Genomic DNA, 15,822 nt, shown 5'->3' with positions numbered 1-15,822 from the left:
GCTGGAAAGATTAAAGAAAAAATTTGTTTCAGATTTTTAAAAAGAACCAGTATGAAACACCAGAACTGAAAAATCACAATAACCAAAATCAAGAACACAGGTTTAACCAAAAATATAGTATGAGAATTAATGAACTGAAATATAAATCATAAAAGTAATCAAGAAGGCAGCAAAGAGGGACAAAAATGTGGAAAGTAAGACTACAAGGTGGAGTGAGACGATTTAATACACATCCAATCAGAGTCCTATGAGGAAAGGAAAAGTTGTATCTAAAGAGAGATTATTCCACAGATTCAAGAAGTCCAGTAAGAAAATGAGGAAATCCATACCTTGACAAATGAAAGCAAAACTGAAGAGAGAGAGAAAAGAGACAAATTACCTTCAAAGGAGCAACATACCAGCAGCCGACTTCTCAGAAAAACTGAAGCCGAAAGACAGTAGAACATTATCTTAAGTGCGGCAAGCAAATGCCAACCTAGAATTCTATAACCAACAACATCATTCATGAACGAAGGTGCAATACAGACATTTTTAGATACACACAAGAGTCTGCCACCTGCAAATCTACTTAAAGAAAATTCCAAAGGGTGGCTGATAAAAGGAAAATGAAACTAATTGTAAAAACTAAAGAGAAAAAAATGGTAGTAAATGTATGTAGAGCCATTTCTAAATGTACACTGACTATATGAAGCAATATTCTTCTGGGGTTTAAAAATATATAGAGAATGAATGGGAATTCCCTGGTGGTCCAGTTGTTAAGACTCTGCACTCCCAATGCAGGGGGCATGGGTTCGATCCCTGGTCAGGGAACTAAGATCCCACATGCTGCACGGCGTGGCCTAAAAAAGAAAATAAATAAATATAGAGAATGAAAAGTTGTGAAGGTAAATGGAGGTCTTACAACTTCCAGAAAAGGGGGAAAGTATTAATATAACTTAAAGATTAATGTTGTTATTTCTAGAGTAACAACTAAAAAAGAGTTCCCATATTTCCAAATGGGTAGAGGGAATTAAACTGACTAAAAGGACTTCCCTGGTGGTGCAGTGGTTAAGAATCTGCCTGCCAATACAGGGGACACGGGTTCAAGCCCTGTTCCTGGAAGATCCCACATGCCGCAGAGCAATTAAGCCCACGAGCCACAACTACTGAGCCCGTGTGCCACAACTACTGAAGCCCACACACCTAGAGCCCGTGCTCTTCAACAAGAGAAGCCACTGCAATGAGAAGCCCATGCACCGCAATGAAGAGTAGCCCCTGCTCACTGCAACTACAGAAAGCCCACGCGCAGCAACGAAGACCCAACACAGCCATAAATTAATTAATTAAAACAAATAAACTGACTAAAAAAATTATTAATCCAGGCTTCCCTGGTGGTGCAGTGGTTGGGAATCCACCTGCCAATGCAGGGGACACGGGTTCGAGCCCTGGTCCGGGAAGATCTCATATGCCGCAGAGCAGCTAAGCCCGTGCGCCACAACTACCGAGCCTGCGCTCTAGAGCCCGCGAGCCACAACTACTGAAGGCCGCGCACTAGAGGCCATGCTCTGCAACAAGAGAAGCCAAGGCAATGAGAAGCCCGCGCACCGCAAGGAAGACCCAACACAGCCAAAAATAAATAAATTTTTTAAAAAAATTATTAATCCAAAGAAAGGCAACAAAGAAAGAAAACGAAAATAAACTGGTAGCACAAACAGTACAAAATATGATGGCAGGTTTAAACCCAAATATATTAGTAATAATTAAAAAAAATAAAACTTGCCAAATCTGTCCATTTAAAAGACAAAGATTGTTAGGATGGATTTTTTTTAAAAATCTAACTTAATGCTATTTACATGAGATTTATCTAAAACATACAGAAAGACAAAGTAAAAGAATAGAAAAAAAATAAATAGATAAAATATATATATATCAATATAAAAGCAGGTGGAGCTCTATTCACATCAGATAAAACAGATTTTAAGGAAACAAAAATGATATTAGAGATCTAGAGGATCACCACCACAAAGACAAAAGGTTCAATTCATCAAGAATGGATAAAATTTAAATTTTATACACTTAAGAACACAGCCTCAAAAGCAAAAACTGACAGACATACAAGGAGAAATCAAGAATAATCAAACAGGGATAGACACACAGATTGAAGGAATAAGATAGAGAAGACAGAAATAGATCCACATACACATGGAACTTAATTTATGGCAACGGTAGCACTAAAAAGCAGGAGGGCAAAGGAGTTTTCAAAGATGGAGGTATGAGAGGATGATTCTGAGAAGATGGTGGAGCAGGAAGCACCAGGAATCTGTCTCCTAGCTTAGACAACAACTGCTGTGACAGAATCTGTCTGATATAACTATTTTAAAACTCTGACGTCTATTAAAGGCTTGCAATTTCCAAGGGAAGGCTTGGGTAGTAAACTGCAGTTAATTATGATTAATTTCAGCACTTAGCACAGTAGTAGCTACCTACCCCCCTTCACCCTCAGCCCTGTGACAGGCAATAATCCACATGCTCCAAGAGTATCTCAGACATAGCTTGTGGGAGCCAGGGTAGGCAATAAGGTCCTTATATTTGAGATTGGTCCTCTGATCACTGCTTCTGATCACAGAGGTACAGATACAAACGTGGGTAAGTCTTTTCTGCACCCCTTCTGACCACTGTTACAAGCCTATTCACCTCCAGCTGAAGAGACTTCCAGAGGATTTAAAGGGCTGGTGGCTGGTGTTTTCTTCCCTTTTATTTTCTTCTATTTTCTCCCCTTTCTTTTTTCTTCTGCCCCTTTTAGAAGTCAGTCATTTAAGACCTAGGATATTCAAATGTAACTGCATATACACAGGAATTTAGAAAGTCATTGTGCACGCCCCGGAAAAGGTGCAGTCTCAGAAATGACCTGAGAAGACCTTATGTTTATACCTCAGGCTGATCCTTGGCACAGAGACAACCTATAAAAATCAAAAAATAAAAACAAAACAAAAAACAGCAAACCCTAGAGAAGGGAAAGAATATTATTTCTAGAGTTACCACATTATTAGGTTCAAATGTACAGTTTTCAAAAAGAAAAAAAGTCACAGAGAATACAAAGAAATTGGAAAGTAAGGCGCATTCAAAGGAAAAAATGATATAGCTCCTTTGGAAGGCAGTTTTATGGTTTTTTACAAAACTAAACATACTGTTACAATATGATTCAGCAATTGTGCTCTTCATTATTCATCCAAAAGAGTTAAAAACCTGTGTGTACACAAAAACCTGTGTGTACACAAAAACCTGACACAGATATTTGTAATAGCTTTATTCATAACTGCCAAACCTTGAAAGCAACCGAGATGTCCTTCAGTAGGTGAATGGATAAACAAACTGGTACATCTAGACACTGGAATATTAGTTAGCATTAAAAAGAAATCAGCAATCAAGCCATGAAAAAACATGGAGGAACCATAAATGCATATTACTAAGTGAAAGAAGACAATCTGAGAAGTCTACATACTATGTGACTCCAACTATATTTCATTCCGGAAAAGGCAAAACTATGAGAGTAAAAATCAGTGACTGCAAGGAGTTAGGGAAGTGGGGGGGATAAATAAGGGGAGCATACAGGATTTTTAGGGCATTGAAACTACCCTGTATGATACTATAATGGTGGATGCACATCATTATACATTTGTCCAAACCCACAGAATGAACCCTAACATTCACTATGTACACCTGTAATGACCTGTCAATGTAGTGATGAAATGACCTGTCAATGTAGTGATGAAAGAAATTTTCACATATTGAGGTATGGGGAAGTCATTCTGGCTTATACATAAGTTAATGTGATTTTAATCCTAACTAAAACAGTCTGTTTGTGGCCTATCAAATTACAGTATATCTGCTGTAATTATTAAAGAGAAGGGCACAATGACCTGAAGTAAAGAATATCCATGTTAAAAATAAAGATTAAATCCCTCCCTTCCTGGGATGCCAATGCTGGCACTCCTTAGATGGTAAGACTCTCTTCCCAGGTGCCAAGGCCATATGGACTTGCTGTGTACATGCTGATCTGTTTTTTGGGAAACCCTGAAGGAATGTATCCCTGACTTGTCTGATGTTCTTTCTTCTGACAAGATATAAAACTGTGCTGAAAACCATGCTTCTCTGGAGGAGTAGTTCCTCAGTTATATGAGAAGCTGTCTTCCAGGCTATTGTCCTCAGTTTGGCTCAAATAAAACTCCTTTCTTTTCCTATTACAGATTGTTTATTATTTTTGTCAACAGCAGGTTCATCAACTGAAACAAATATACCATTTAATTTTCTGGTGAACCTAAAAATGCTGTAAAAAATAAAGTCTACTTTAAAAAAATAAAACAGGGTTGTTCCCTGAGAACAACCAGATGATGAACCTTAACAGACAAAAACTAAAATAATTTTCTTAAAGATGCTCAAATAACAAAAGGAAGACATGGAAATAGTCAAGAAAATATATGAAGAAAATGGAAATACCAATAAAAAAATAGAAAACCTAAAAACACACCAAAAGGAAGTTCTGGAGATGAAAAATACATTAACTAAAATAAAAAACTCACTGGAGGGATTCAAAGGCAGATTTGAGCAGAAAGAAAAAAGAATACAGGAACTTGAACATAAAACAATTGAAATTATTAAGTCTCAGGAAAAGAAAGAAAAAAGACTAAACAAAAGTAAAGAGAACCTAAGGGACCTAAGGGACATCATCAAGTGGACGAACATAGGCACTGTGGGACATTCCAGAAGGTAAAAAGATCATTTGAAGAAATAATAACCAAAAAATACCCAAACTTGGACATAAACATCAAGAAACTCCAAGTAGGATGAACTGAAAGAGACCCATACTGAGACACATTACAATCACACTGTCGAAAGACAAAGAAACCTGAATGAAGCAAGAGAGAAGTGACTTGTCACATACAAGGGATCCTCAATAGGATTATCAGTAGACTTCTCAGCAGAAACTTTGCAGGTCAGAAGGCAGTGGGCTTATACATTCAAACTGCTGAAAGAAAAAACCTGTCAACAAAGAATCTGATATCTGACAAAACTGTCCTTCAAAAGTGAGAAAGAAATTAAGACATTTACAGATAAAAGCTCAGGGAGTTTATCACCAGACCTGCCCTTAAAGAAATACTAAAAGGAATCCTACAGGTTGAAATGAAAGGACACTAGACAGTAACTTGAAGCTGTATGAAAAAATAAAGATCTCAGTAAAGGTAAATATATGGGTGATTATAAAAGCTAGTATTATTGTAATTTTGTGTTTTTTTTCCTCCAAATTTTGTTTTCTACAGAATTTAAGAGACTAATGCATAAAATTATTAATTTATGTTTTCTGACACACAATGTATACAAAAGTTATCTTGTGACACCAATAACTGAAATGGGGTGGGGACAGAGCTATATAGGAACAAAGTTTTGTATATTATTGAAGTTGACCTAGTATAAATTTGAGTTAGAGTGTTAATAACTTTAGGATATTAAATGTAATCCCCATGGTAACCACAAAAAGATAGCTATAGAATATACAGAAAAGAAAATGAGAGGAAACTAAAACGTTTCACTGCAAAAAATAAACTAAACACAGAAGAAGGCAATAATGTAGAAAATCAGGGACAAAAAAAAGTGTGAGGCATAGAGAAAGCAAATAGATAAAAGATATACAATGAAAACTACAAAATATTACTGAAAGAAAGTAAATAAATGGAAAGACATCCCACATTCATGGCTTGAAAGACTTAAAATTGTTAAGACATCAATACTTCTGAAAGTGATCTACCAACTCAATGCAATCCCTATCAAATCATGGAAATGCAAATTAAAATCATGATTAACTACCACTATATATCCAAGAGATTAGCAAAAATTTAAAAGTCTAACAATACCAAATGGTGAAAAGGACACAGGAATTCTTATACAATAATGATGGGAAGGTAAACTGGTATAACCATTCTGGTAAATAGGGTGACATTAACCTGCAAAACTCAAATTCAGTATACTCTCTGGCCCAGAAATTCCATTCTAGGTATATACTTTAGAAATATTAAAGTTTATGTATATTACATAATAAATGTTCAAAGCAACATTATTTGTAATTGCCAAAAACTGGAAATACCCAAATGCCCATGACTGAGAAAATAATTATATATGCATATAATTGAGTAAAACACAGCAATAAGACCTAACGATGGAGAACCATAGCTATACACATATGGATAATCATATAGCATGATGTTAAAAAAAGAAAAAAGTCACCAAAGGCTACCTACAGTGTAATTCTGTGTACTTGAATTAATATTGGAAAACTTAACTATATTGCATAAAGATACATACTAGCTGGAAAACTAAGCTAAGTGGTCAAAACTGAGTTAGTCAAGCAAAGGATATTTTGCCTCTGCGGAATCCACCAAAATTTAATCCATCAAAGATGAAGCTCAGTTACAAAGCTCTGATTCCTATCTACTCCCAACAACTGGGAATCAGGAGATCAGTAGTCCAATTCAACTTTCACCACTAACTAATCTTATGTCTTAAGTAATTAATTGGTCAATTTCTTCATTCTTTAAAGAAAAAAAAGGTGGAAAAGAAAAAAGGACAATCTATAGTTTCCCTTCAAGTGTGATGTTACATACAATAAATTATATTTACTTAATGTTATATACAGTATTACATTTACCTTATTAATATCTTGCCTCAGATAAATTTGTTTCAAATAGAGAAAGGTAAAATAATCAGTATAAAAGAAGTTTCTCCTCTTACTATGATTCCTTAGCAGCCAATCAGGCAGGTAGAAGATAATGGTTTTTTGTTTTAGATTACTAGATTCCTGAACAATTCATTTTAAAAATCTCCACTTTCAGTTGGAACTACCATATTACAGTAATTTGCAAAAATGACTAACACAAAGGGAAAGAGGAGAGGCACCACTATATCTTATCGAGGCATTCCAGAAAACATGAAGTTCCTCCTTTGGCCACAACACATGCAAATCTACAAGAAACTATGTGATACTGTAAACATCAAGGAAATGACACTGTTCAAAAAGAAATGCCCCACAAATGTTACCAAGGTAAAACTGGAAGAGTCTACAATGTTACCCTGCATGCTATTGGCACTGTTGTAAACAAACAAGTTAAGGGCAAGATTCTTCTTGCCAAGAGAATTAATGTACATATGAAGCATATTCAGCACCCTGATAGCTTCCTGAAACATATGAAGAAAAATGATCAGGAAAAAAAAAAATGTACCCCAATGTTCATTGCAGCACTATTCACAATAGCCAGGACATGGAAGCAACCTAAATGTCCACTGACAGATAAATGGATAAAGAAGATGAGGTACATATATACGGTGGAATATTACTCAGCCATAAAAAGGAACAAAACCAGGTCATTAAAAAAAAAAAAAAAAAAACTGGGTCATTTGTAGAGGCATGGATGGACCTAAAGTCTGTCATACAGAGTGAAGTCAGAAAAACAAATTCGTATGTTAACGCATATAAGTGGAATCTAGAAAAATGGTACAGATTATCCTATTTGCAGGGTAGGAATAGAGACACAGATGTAGAGAATGGGAGGGTGGACACAGTGGGGGAAAGGGAGTGTGGAATGAATTAGGAGATTAGGATTCACATATATACACTACCATGTACAAAACAGATAGCTAGTGGGAACCTGCTGTATAGCACAGGGAGCTCAGCTCAGTGTCTGATGACTTTTTTCCAAGAGGGAAGGGATATACGTATATATATAGCTGATTCACTTTGTTGTACAGCAGAAAGTAACAACATAGTAAAACAATTATACTCCAATTTAAAAAAGAAAGAAAGAAAAAAAAACAAAGGAAGCCAAACAGAAAGGCACTCAGGTTCAAATGAAGTGCCAGCCTGTTCCACCACAGAAGCACACTTTGTGAGAACCAATGGAAAGAGGCCTAAGCTGCTAGAAGCCATTCCCTATTAATTCATGGCATAATAGATTAAAAAAAAAAAAAAAGACCCCTGGACTGTTAAAAAAAAATCCTAAATAATTGGGCTATAGATGAAAATACTCTTTTCTAAAACTGCTTACCTTCCACAAGCAATCTGAGTGACAATGCTTCCCATAAGTTCAAACACTTTCCTTGGGTTTATTTCATGACTGGTAGAGTTATGACCCAACTGACCATACCCTCCAGCTCCGAAAGTAAACACTCCACCTTCCTAAAAAAAACAAAAACAAAACCCTTTGTCATTAGAAAGCCTGATAAAAGAAAATAATCTTCAGGAAAATAAGTTAATCTTTAATATGGAGTCAAATTTTCTCTTCTATTGTCTTCACAATTTAACAGATGATAAGATAGTCAAGATACCTTGACTTTTCAAGGTAAAATGTCTTAAATCTAAGAGTTCCAAGCTGATATGGCTTATTATTTTCACATACTTTAAAAGTATTTAACTATGTTCTCATCATTATAAAGTCATCATTAAAGAGATACTAATGATTATTTTTTGCATTGCCTTTTACTATCATTATAGTCTTGTTGAATCACAAGTACACACCTATAAAATTTCACAAAACCTAAAAATGGTATCATTTTCAGTTTCCAAAGTAGCTCTGCAAAAAAAGAGTGTATGTAACCAGAGAGTGTACTAATATAGCTATTCTTAGCATAAATGGTCTTAGCATAAAATATAAATGGTCTTTAAAATATTTATCATAAAAATGCATAACAGGATTAAAGGTTATGTTTTTAAAAAGTAATTCATGATGACATTTTAACACAAGCACAGTTAGTACTTTTCAATTCAACTGCTTTTCTTCATAGTTGCAGCTATGTGTACAAATTTATGCTACTAAATGATGAAAGCAGGATATAAGTATTTATACAGATTACTATGTAAGGAAATTGATTTTTTTGTTTAAAATTTTTTTATCATGGGAAATTTAAACAAATGCACAAAAGACATATATACATATATGTATTTATCTATATATGAATGATCACATAACATCACTCAGTTTCAAATGGCAAAACTCAGATAATCCTGTTTCATTGATGCCCGTCCCACTTCCCTTTTAGGGGGGTACTTTAAAGCAAAAAAAGTACTGGAGTACTTTAAAGTACACTGTGGTCAACAAATCATTTCACATATAAATGCATATGTATCTTCAATGGCATATACCTCTAACGGATAAAAATATATGACACAATACTATTATCACACAAAAAGTATTAATTTCCTTTTTTTGGACAGAAATAGCAAGTGTTTTTTATTTCTTATGTTTTTTCCAGTTTTATTGATATCATTGACTTGACATAAAATTGTATATAAAGGGCACAACATGACTTGACATACATATACTCTGTGAAATTATTACCAGTCAAGTTAATTAACACTTCCAAACCTCATATAATCCTTCTTGTGTGTGTGTGAGAAAGCTTCAGATCTACTCTTAGCAGATTTCAAGCATAGAATACTGTATCGTCAATTACAGTCACCATGCTATACATTAGATCCTCAGAATTTAATAATCTTGTAACAGAAAGTTTGTACCCTTTGACCACATATCCCCATTTCCCTCACCCCCTACACCCTGGCAACCACCATTCTACTCTTTGTTTCTATGAATTTGACTTTCTGTCCCCACCCCACTTTTTTTTTTTTTTTTTTTTTTTTAACAATGCCACATATAAGTGATACCATTTAGTGTTTGTCTTTGCCTGGCTTATTTCACTTACCATAATGCCCTTGAGGTTCATATATGTTGTCACAAATGAAAGGATTTCCCCTTTTTATGGCTGAATAATATTCCAGTGTGTGTGTGTGTGTGCGCGCGCGCGCACATATGCACACAGACATGTACACATCACATTTCCTTTATCCACTCATTTAGCAAGGGACACTTAGGTTAAGTATCTTGGCTATTGTGAATAATGCTTCAAAAAACATGAGAATGTATTTACCTCTCTGAGACCCTGTTTTCATTTCCTTCAGAAATACATCCAAAAGTGGAATTGCTGGGTCCTACAGTAGTTCTATTTTTAAGTTTTTGAGGAAGCTTCATATTGTTTTCCCTAATGGCCGTACCAATTTATATTCCCACCAGCAGTATACAGGGCTCCCCTTTCCTCCATATACTTGTCCTTTTTTAAAAAAATTATAGCAATCCTAACAGATGTGAGGTGATATCTCATTGTGGTCTTGATCTGTATTTTCCTGATGATTGTGATATTGACATTGAGCACCCTTATCATGTACCTTTTGGTCATTTGTATATCTACTCTGGAAAAATGTCTATTCCGGCCCTTTGCCCATTTTAAATTTACATTGTTTTTCAGCCATGAGTTACGTGAGTTCCTTATATAGTTTAAGTATTAACCCTTAATCAGATATATGATTTACAAATATTTTCTCTCATTCCACAGGATGACTTTTAATTTTGTTGACTGTTTTCTTTGCTGTGCAGAAGCTTTTAGTTTACTTTTGCTTTTGTTACCCGTGCGCTTTTGGTGTCACATCCAAAAAATGCCTACCAAGACTAATGTCAAGGAACTTTCCCATGTTTTCTCCTAGAAGTTTTACAGTTTCAGGTCTTACATTTAAGTCTTTACTCCATTTGAGCTACATTTTGTGAGTGGTGTGAATTAGAAGTCCAGTTTTTGCATATGGATATCCATATTTCCCAGCATCATTTATTGAAGAGGCTATCCTTTTCCACTGTGTGCTCTTGGCACCGTATCAATGATTAATTGCATTTATTTCTGGGTGATCTATTCTGTTTGGCTGGTATATGTGTCTGCTTTTATGCCAGTATCATACTGCTTTGATTACTACAGCTTTGTAATATAGTTTAAAATCAGAAACTGTTATGCCTTCACTTCATTGTTCTTTCTCAAGACTGCTTTGGCTATTCTGAGTCTTTTGTGGTTCTATATGAATTTTAAGATTGTTCTATTTCTGTGAAAAATGTCACTGGAATCTGGAGAGAGATTGCATTGAATCTGTAGCTCACTTTGAGCAGTATGGATATTTTAACAATATTACTTCTTCCAATCCAAGAACATGAGATATCTTTCCAATTATTTCTGTTTTCTTCAGTTTCTTTCATTGACGTCTCATACAGTTTTCAGTGTACAGGTCTTTCATCTGCTTGGCTCACCTTTATTACTAAGCATTACGGGGTTTTTTATTGTTTGTTTGGGTTTTTTTGCGGTACGCGGGCCTCTCACTGTTGTGGCCTCTCCCATTGAGGAGCACAGGCTCCAGACTGCAGGCTCAGCAGCCATGGCTCACAGGCCCAGCTGCTCCACGGCATGTGGGATCTTCCCAGACTGGGGCACGAACCCGTGTCCCCTGCATCGGCAGGCGGACTCTCAACCACTGCGCCACCAGGGAAGCCCAGCATTACGTTTTTGATACTATTGTAAATGGGACTACTGCTTCATTTCTTTTTCAGATAGTTTGTTTTCAGTGTATAAAAACACAACTGATCCTTTAAAAAATATTTACTTGCTTATTTGTTTGCGTCAGGCCTTAGTTGTGGCACGCAGGATCTTCATTGTCATCTGTGGGATCTTTGTTGCAGCATGTGGGATCTTTAGTTGCGGAATGCAAACTTCTTAGTTGCAGCATGTGGGATCTAGTTCCCTGACCAGGGATCAAACCTGGGCCACCTGCATTAGGAGCATGGAGTCTTAGCCAATGGACCACAAAGGAAGTCCCACAACTGATTTTTTTTTTTTTGGCTGTGTTGGGTCTTCATTGCTGTGTGCGGGCTTTCTCTAGTTGAGGCGAGCGGGGGCTACTCTTCATCGCGGTGCGTGGGCTTCTCACTGCAGTGGTTTCTCTTGTTGCGGAGCACGGGCTCTAGGTGTGTGGGCTTCAGTAGTTGTGGTATGTAGGCTCAGTAGTTGTGGCTCATGGGCTCTAGCGCACAGGCTCAGTAGTTGTGGCGCACAGGCTTAGTTGCTCTGCAGCACGTGGCATCTTCCCAGACCAGGGCTCGAACCTGTGTCCCCTGCATTGGCAGGCGGATTCTCAACCACTGAGCCACCAGGGAAGCACCCCCACAACTGATTTTTATATGTTAATTTGTATCCTACAACTTCACTGTATTTATTGGTTCTAACAGATTTTTTGAGGAATCTTTAGGGTTTTCTATATAAAATATCAAGACATCTGCAAAGAGACAATTTTAGTTTTTCCTTTCTAATTTGGATGCCTTTAATTTCTTTCTCTTGACTAACTGCTGTGGCTAGGACTCCCAGTATTATCTTGAATAGCAGTGGTCAGAGTGGGCATCCTGTCTTGTTCCTGATCTTAAAGGAAAAGCTTTCAAATTTTCACCATTAAGTATTATGTTAGTGGTGGGTTTGTCATAGATGGCCTTTATTATGTTGAGGCATGTTCCCTCCATATTCACTTTGACAGTTTTTATCATAAAAAGATGCTCAATTTCGTCAAATGCTTTTCTTGTATCTACTAAGATGATAATATGATTTGTATCCTTCATTCTGTTAATGTGGTGTATAACACTGATTTGTAAATGCTGAACCATCCTTGCATCCCAGGGATAAATCCCACTTGATCACTGGCTATATAATCATTTAAATGTACTGTTGAATTTAGTTTGCTAGTATTGAGTAGTTCTGCATCTACATTCATCAAGGATGTTGGCTTGTAATTTACTCTCCTCGCAGTGTCTTTCTATGTCTTTGGTATCAGGATGGTGCTAGCCTTATAAAATAAGTTTGGAAGTGTTCCCTCCTCTTCTGTTTTTCAAAGGAGTTTGAGATTGACTGGTGTTAATTATTTTTTAAATAGCAGAATTCACCATCCAGTGAATGAGCTTCTCTTTGTTGGGAGATTTTTGAAGACATCCAGTCCTGTGCTTTTCTTTGTTGGGAGACTTTTGACTACTGATTCAATCTCCTTACTCATCAGAGGTATTTTCAGATTTTGTTTATGATTCAGTTTTGGCAGTTAGTATGCTTCTGGAATGTATCCATTTCATCTAGGTTATGTGATAAATTTGTTGGTATATAATTATTGATAGTAGTCTCTTATGAACCTTTGTATTTCTGCATTATCAGCTGTAATGTCTCCTCCCGGTCTGATTTTATTTGAGTCTTTTCTTCTTAGTCTAGCTAAAGATTTGTCCATTAAAAAAAATCTTTTCAGAAAAACAGCTCTTAGGTGTGTTGTTCTTCTCTGATGTTTTTCTAATCTCTATTTCATTTATTTCTGCTCTGATCTTTGTAATTCCCTTCCTTCTGCTAACTTTGGACTTAGTATGTTGTTTTTCCTAGTTCCTTGAGGAATAAAATTAAGCTGTTTATTTGCAATCTTTTTTCTTATTGTAGGTGTTTATTGCTATAAACTTCCCTATTAGAGCTGCTTTTGCTGCTTCCCATAAGTTTTGTCGTGTTCCCATTTTCATTTCTCAAGATATTTTAAAATTTCCCTTTTATTTCTTCTATGACCCAATGATTATTCACAAGTGTACTTTTTTTTTTTTTTTGCGGTACGTGGGCCTCTCCCATTGCGGAGCACAGGCTCTGGACGTGCAGGCTCAGCAGCCATGGCTCACAGGCCCAGCCGCAGCATGTGGGATCTTCCCGGACCGGGGCATGAACCCATGTCCCCTGCATCGGCAGGCGGACTTTCAACCACTGCGCCACCAGGGAAGCCCAGAGTGTACTTTTTAATTTCCACATATTTGTGAATTTTCTGGCTTTCCTCCTGTTAATGATTCCTAGTTTCATACTACTATGGTTGGAAAACATACATGATATTATTTCAATCGTCTTATATTTGTTAAGACGTGTTTTTGACCTAGCATGATCTCTCCTGCAGAATGTTCCACTGTTTGCTTGAGAAGAATGTATCTCCTGCTACTCTTGGATACAATGTTCTGTATATGTTTGTTAGGTCCATTTGATATAAACTGTACTTCAAGTCAAATATTCCTTACTGATTTTCTGTCAGGATGATCCAGTCTCTGTTGAAAGTGGGGTACTTAAGTCTCCTACTGTTATTGTGTTGCTGTCTATTTCTGCCTTCAGATCTGTTAATACTTGTTAATATTTGCTGTGCTGGGAACATATATAGGTACAATTGTTATATGTTCTTGAGGAATGGACCCCGTTAATATTTCTTTAATATTATTTAATATAGAGATCATATTTAAACTTTCTTGATTAGTATTTTATTACACCATGTCAGAAAGCATATGTCTGATAGGTAAAGTTAAAAATAAGTAAGTGGGACAGTGTGTTTCAGCCTAATCTATACCCATTAAGCTTAACGATGATCTTTGCCTAGATCCATTATTTCATTAGGGAATATGAAATGGAGATTTTTCTAATCTTATTATTTCTTCTAAATTTATTAGTCAAAATTCTTCTATAGAGAAGTTAACTCATCAACTATTGAGCTATTATAAAATACAATCTGCAATTAAGAGGTAGAAGAAATGCTTCTTTCTCATTTATAGATTTTTAGAAAAATAAGTTGTTGCCCTAGCAACCTCCAAAGATAAGCAATGAAGTTTGCTTTGTGCTGATTTGGGTAAGAAGACGATCATTATGAAGTCACAGATTTTTATATATTTGGTATCTTTCCATTTATTGCAGACATTATTTATTTTTGTTAACCACTGAAAACTCCTCCAAGTTGTCCTTGTGACATGATCTTAGTAGTCTTTGTTTTTGTGACACAAAATACTCAAGGCTATTTTCATACTTTTTTTTTTGGTCCCAGGTATGAGATCAGGCTCTTCTCTAAGAAGCCCTAGTTCTTTTTAGTATAGAGTCTACAACAATCAGAGGATGTTCATTGCTTCCAGATTACAAATGTTTAGTTATTTCTAGAACCTTTTGGTGGTCATAGCAAAAAACAACAACAACAACAAACCACACACCAAAAAACCAAACAAAAACCAAACCAAACAAACTTATTTTAGAAGGAGAAAAATAAGAATTCACACTGATACTTGTGATTCAAAGCAAAGATTACAGGGTTTTAATTGCTACCATTTTATATCTCCTTTCTCTTAAGCTGAAAATCATAGTTTATAATGAGAGTAATACAAATACTTAATTGCTTTATCTTATTCTACATACAATATACTGAAAATAAATGCTGCCAATTTTACTACTAACAATAAGACTACAGAATGCAGTTTAAGACCTCTTTGTGAATTTGGTTTATCTTCAGGCTATTACCCATCAGTGATGCACAACAAAATACTATACTTTAAAATGCCCTAAAAGAATTCTTCTTTCTGTATTTGTGCCACTTGTAATTTTGAAGAATTCTTTTAACATATAAGCTTTTTAATTATGTGTAACAGTTTCTAGGTTCCAAAGTCAAACCTATAAGGCAAGGCTCATCTGGTCTACCTATTAATTCTTTTCAAATATAAATAACATGTACCTTCTTCTTTTTCCTTAACAATAATATATCCTGACAATCGTTCCACAACATAATATAGAGATCTTCCTCATTCTGTTTTACAGGGCATGGTACCACACAGTGGAGTTACCATAGTTTACTGAATTAGACTGCTACTGATGGGAATCTGGATTTCTTCTCTTCTTTTGTTATTAAAATACTGCCACCATAAATGGCCTTGTGTATACATAACTTAGTACCTTTGGAACAGATTCTTAAAATTACTAAGGGACTGATAAGTCAAAAGGTATATGCATATGTGATTTGCATAAAGAATTTGTAAAAGAACTTGAAAAATATTGACATCATTATGGTAGTGTCCTCATATCCATTAACATGCATGTCTTTCCATTTATTCTGATTTTTAAAATCTGTTTTAAAAG

The 15,822-nt window shown here is 35.7% G+C and overlaps 1 protein-coding gene across 9 annotated transcripts in view; it reads right to left on the bottom strand.

The window, feature by feature from the left end:
• HERC4 (HECT and RLD domain containing E3 ubiquitin protein ligase 4) overlaps window positions 1-15,822 on the bottom strand; it is a 133,135-nt gene that overhangs the window by 76,931 nt on the left and 40,382 nt on the right. For all 9 annotated transcript variants that reach the window (XR_003005994.1, XR_003005995.1, XM_024765513.1 and 6 more), the window contains one exon: window positions 8,073-8,203. Coding sequence is in view for 7 of the 9 variants with exons in the window: in XM_024765513.1 (XP_024621281.1) it covers window positions 8,073-8,203 (131 nt within the window). In the remaining 2 variants the exon portion in view is untranslated. The remainder of the gene's footprint in view (window positions 1-8,072; window positions 8,204-15,822) is intronic.

The sequence above is a fragment of the Neophocaena asiaeorientalis genome, unplaced genomic scaffold, assembly GCF_003031525.2.
Source record: "Neophocaena asiaeorientalis asiaeorientalis breed wild unplaced genomic scaffold, Neophocaena_asiaeorientalis_V1.1 scaffold31, whole genome shotgun sequence".
In the NCBI taxonomy this organism is placed as follows: Eukaryota; Metazoa; Chordata; class Mammalia; order Artiodactyla; family Phocoenidae; genus Neophocaena; species Neophocaena asiaeorientalis.
This window is presented reverse-complemented; position numbering and strand designations above follow the sequence as displayed.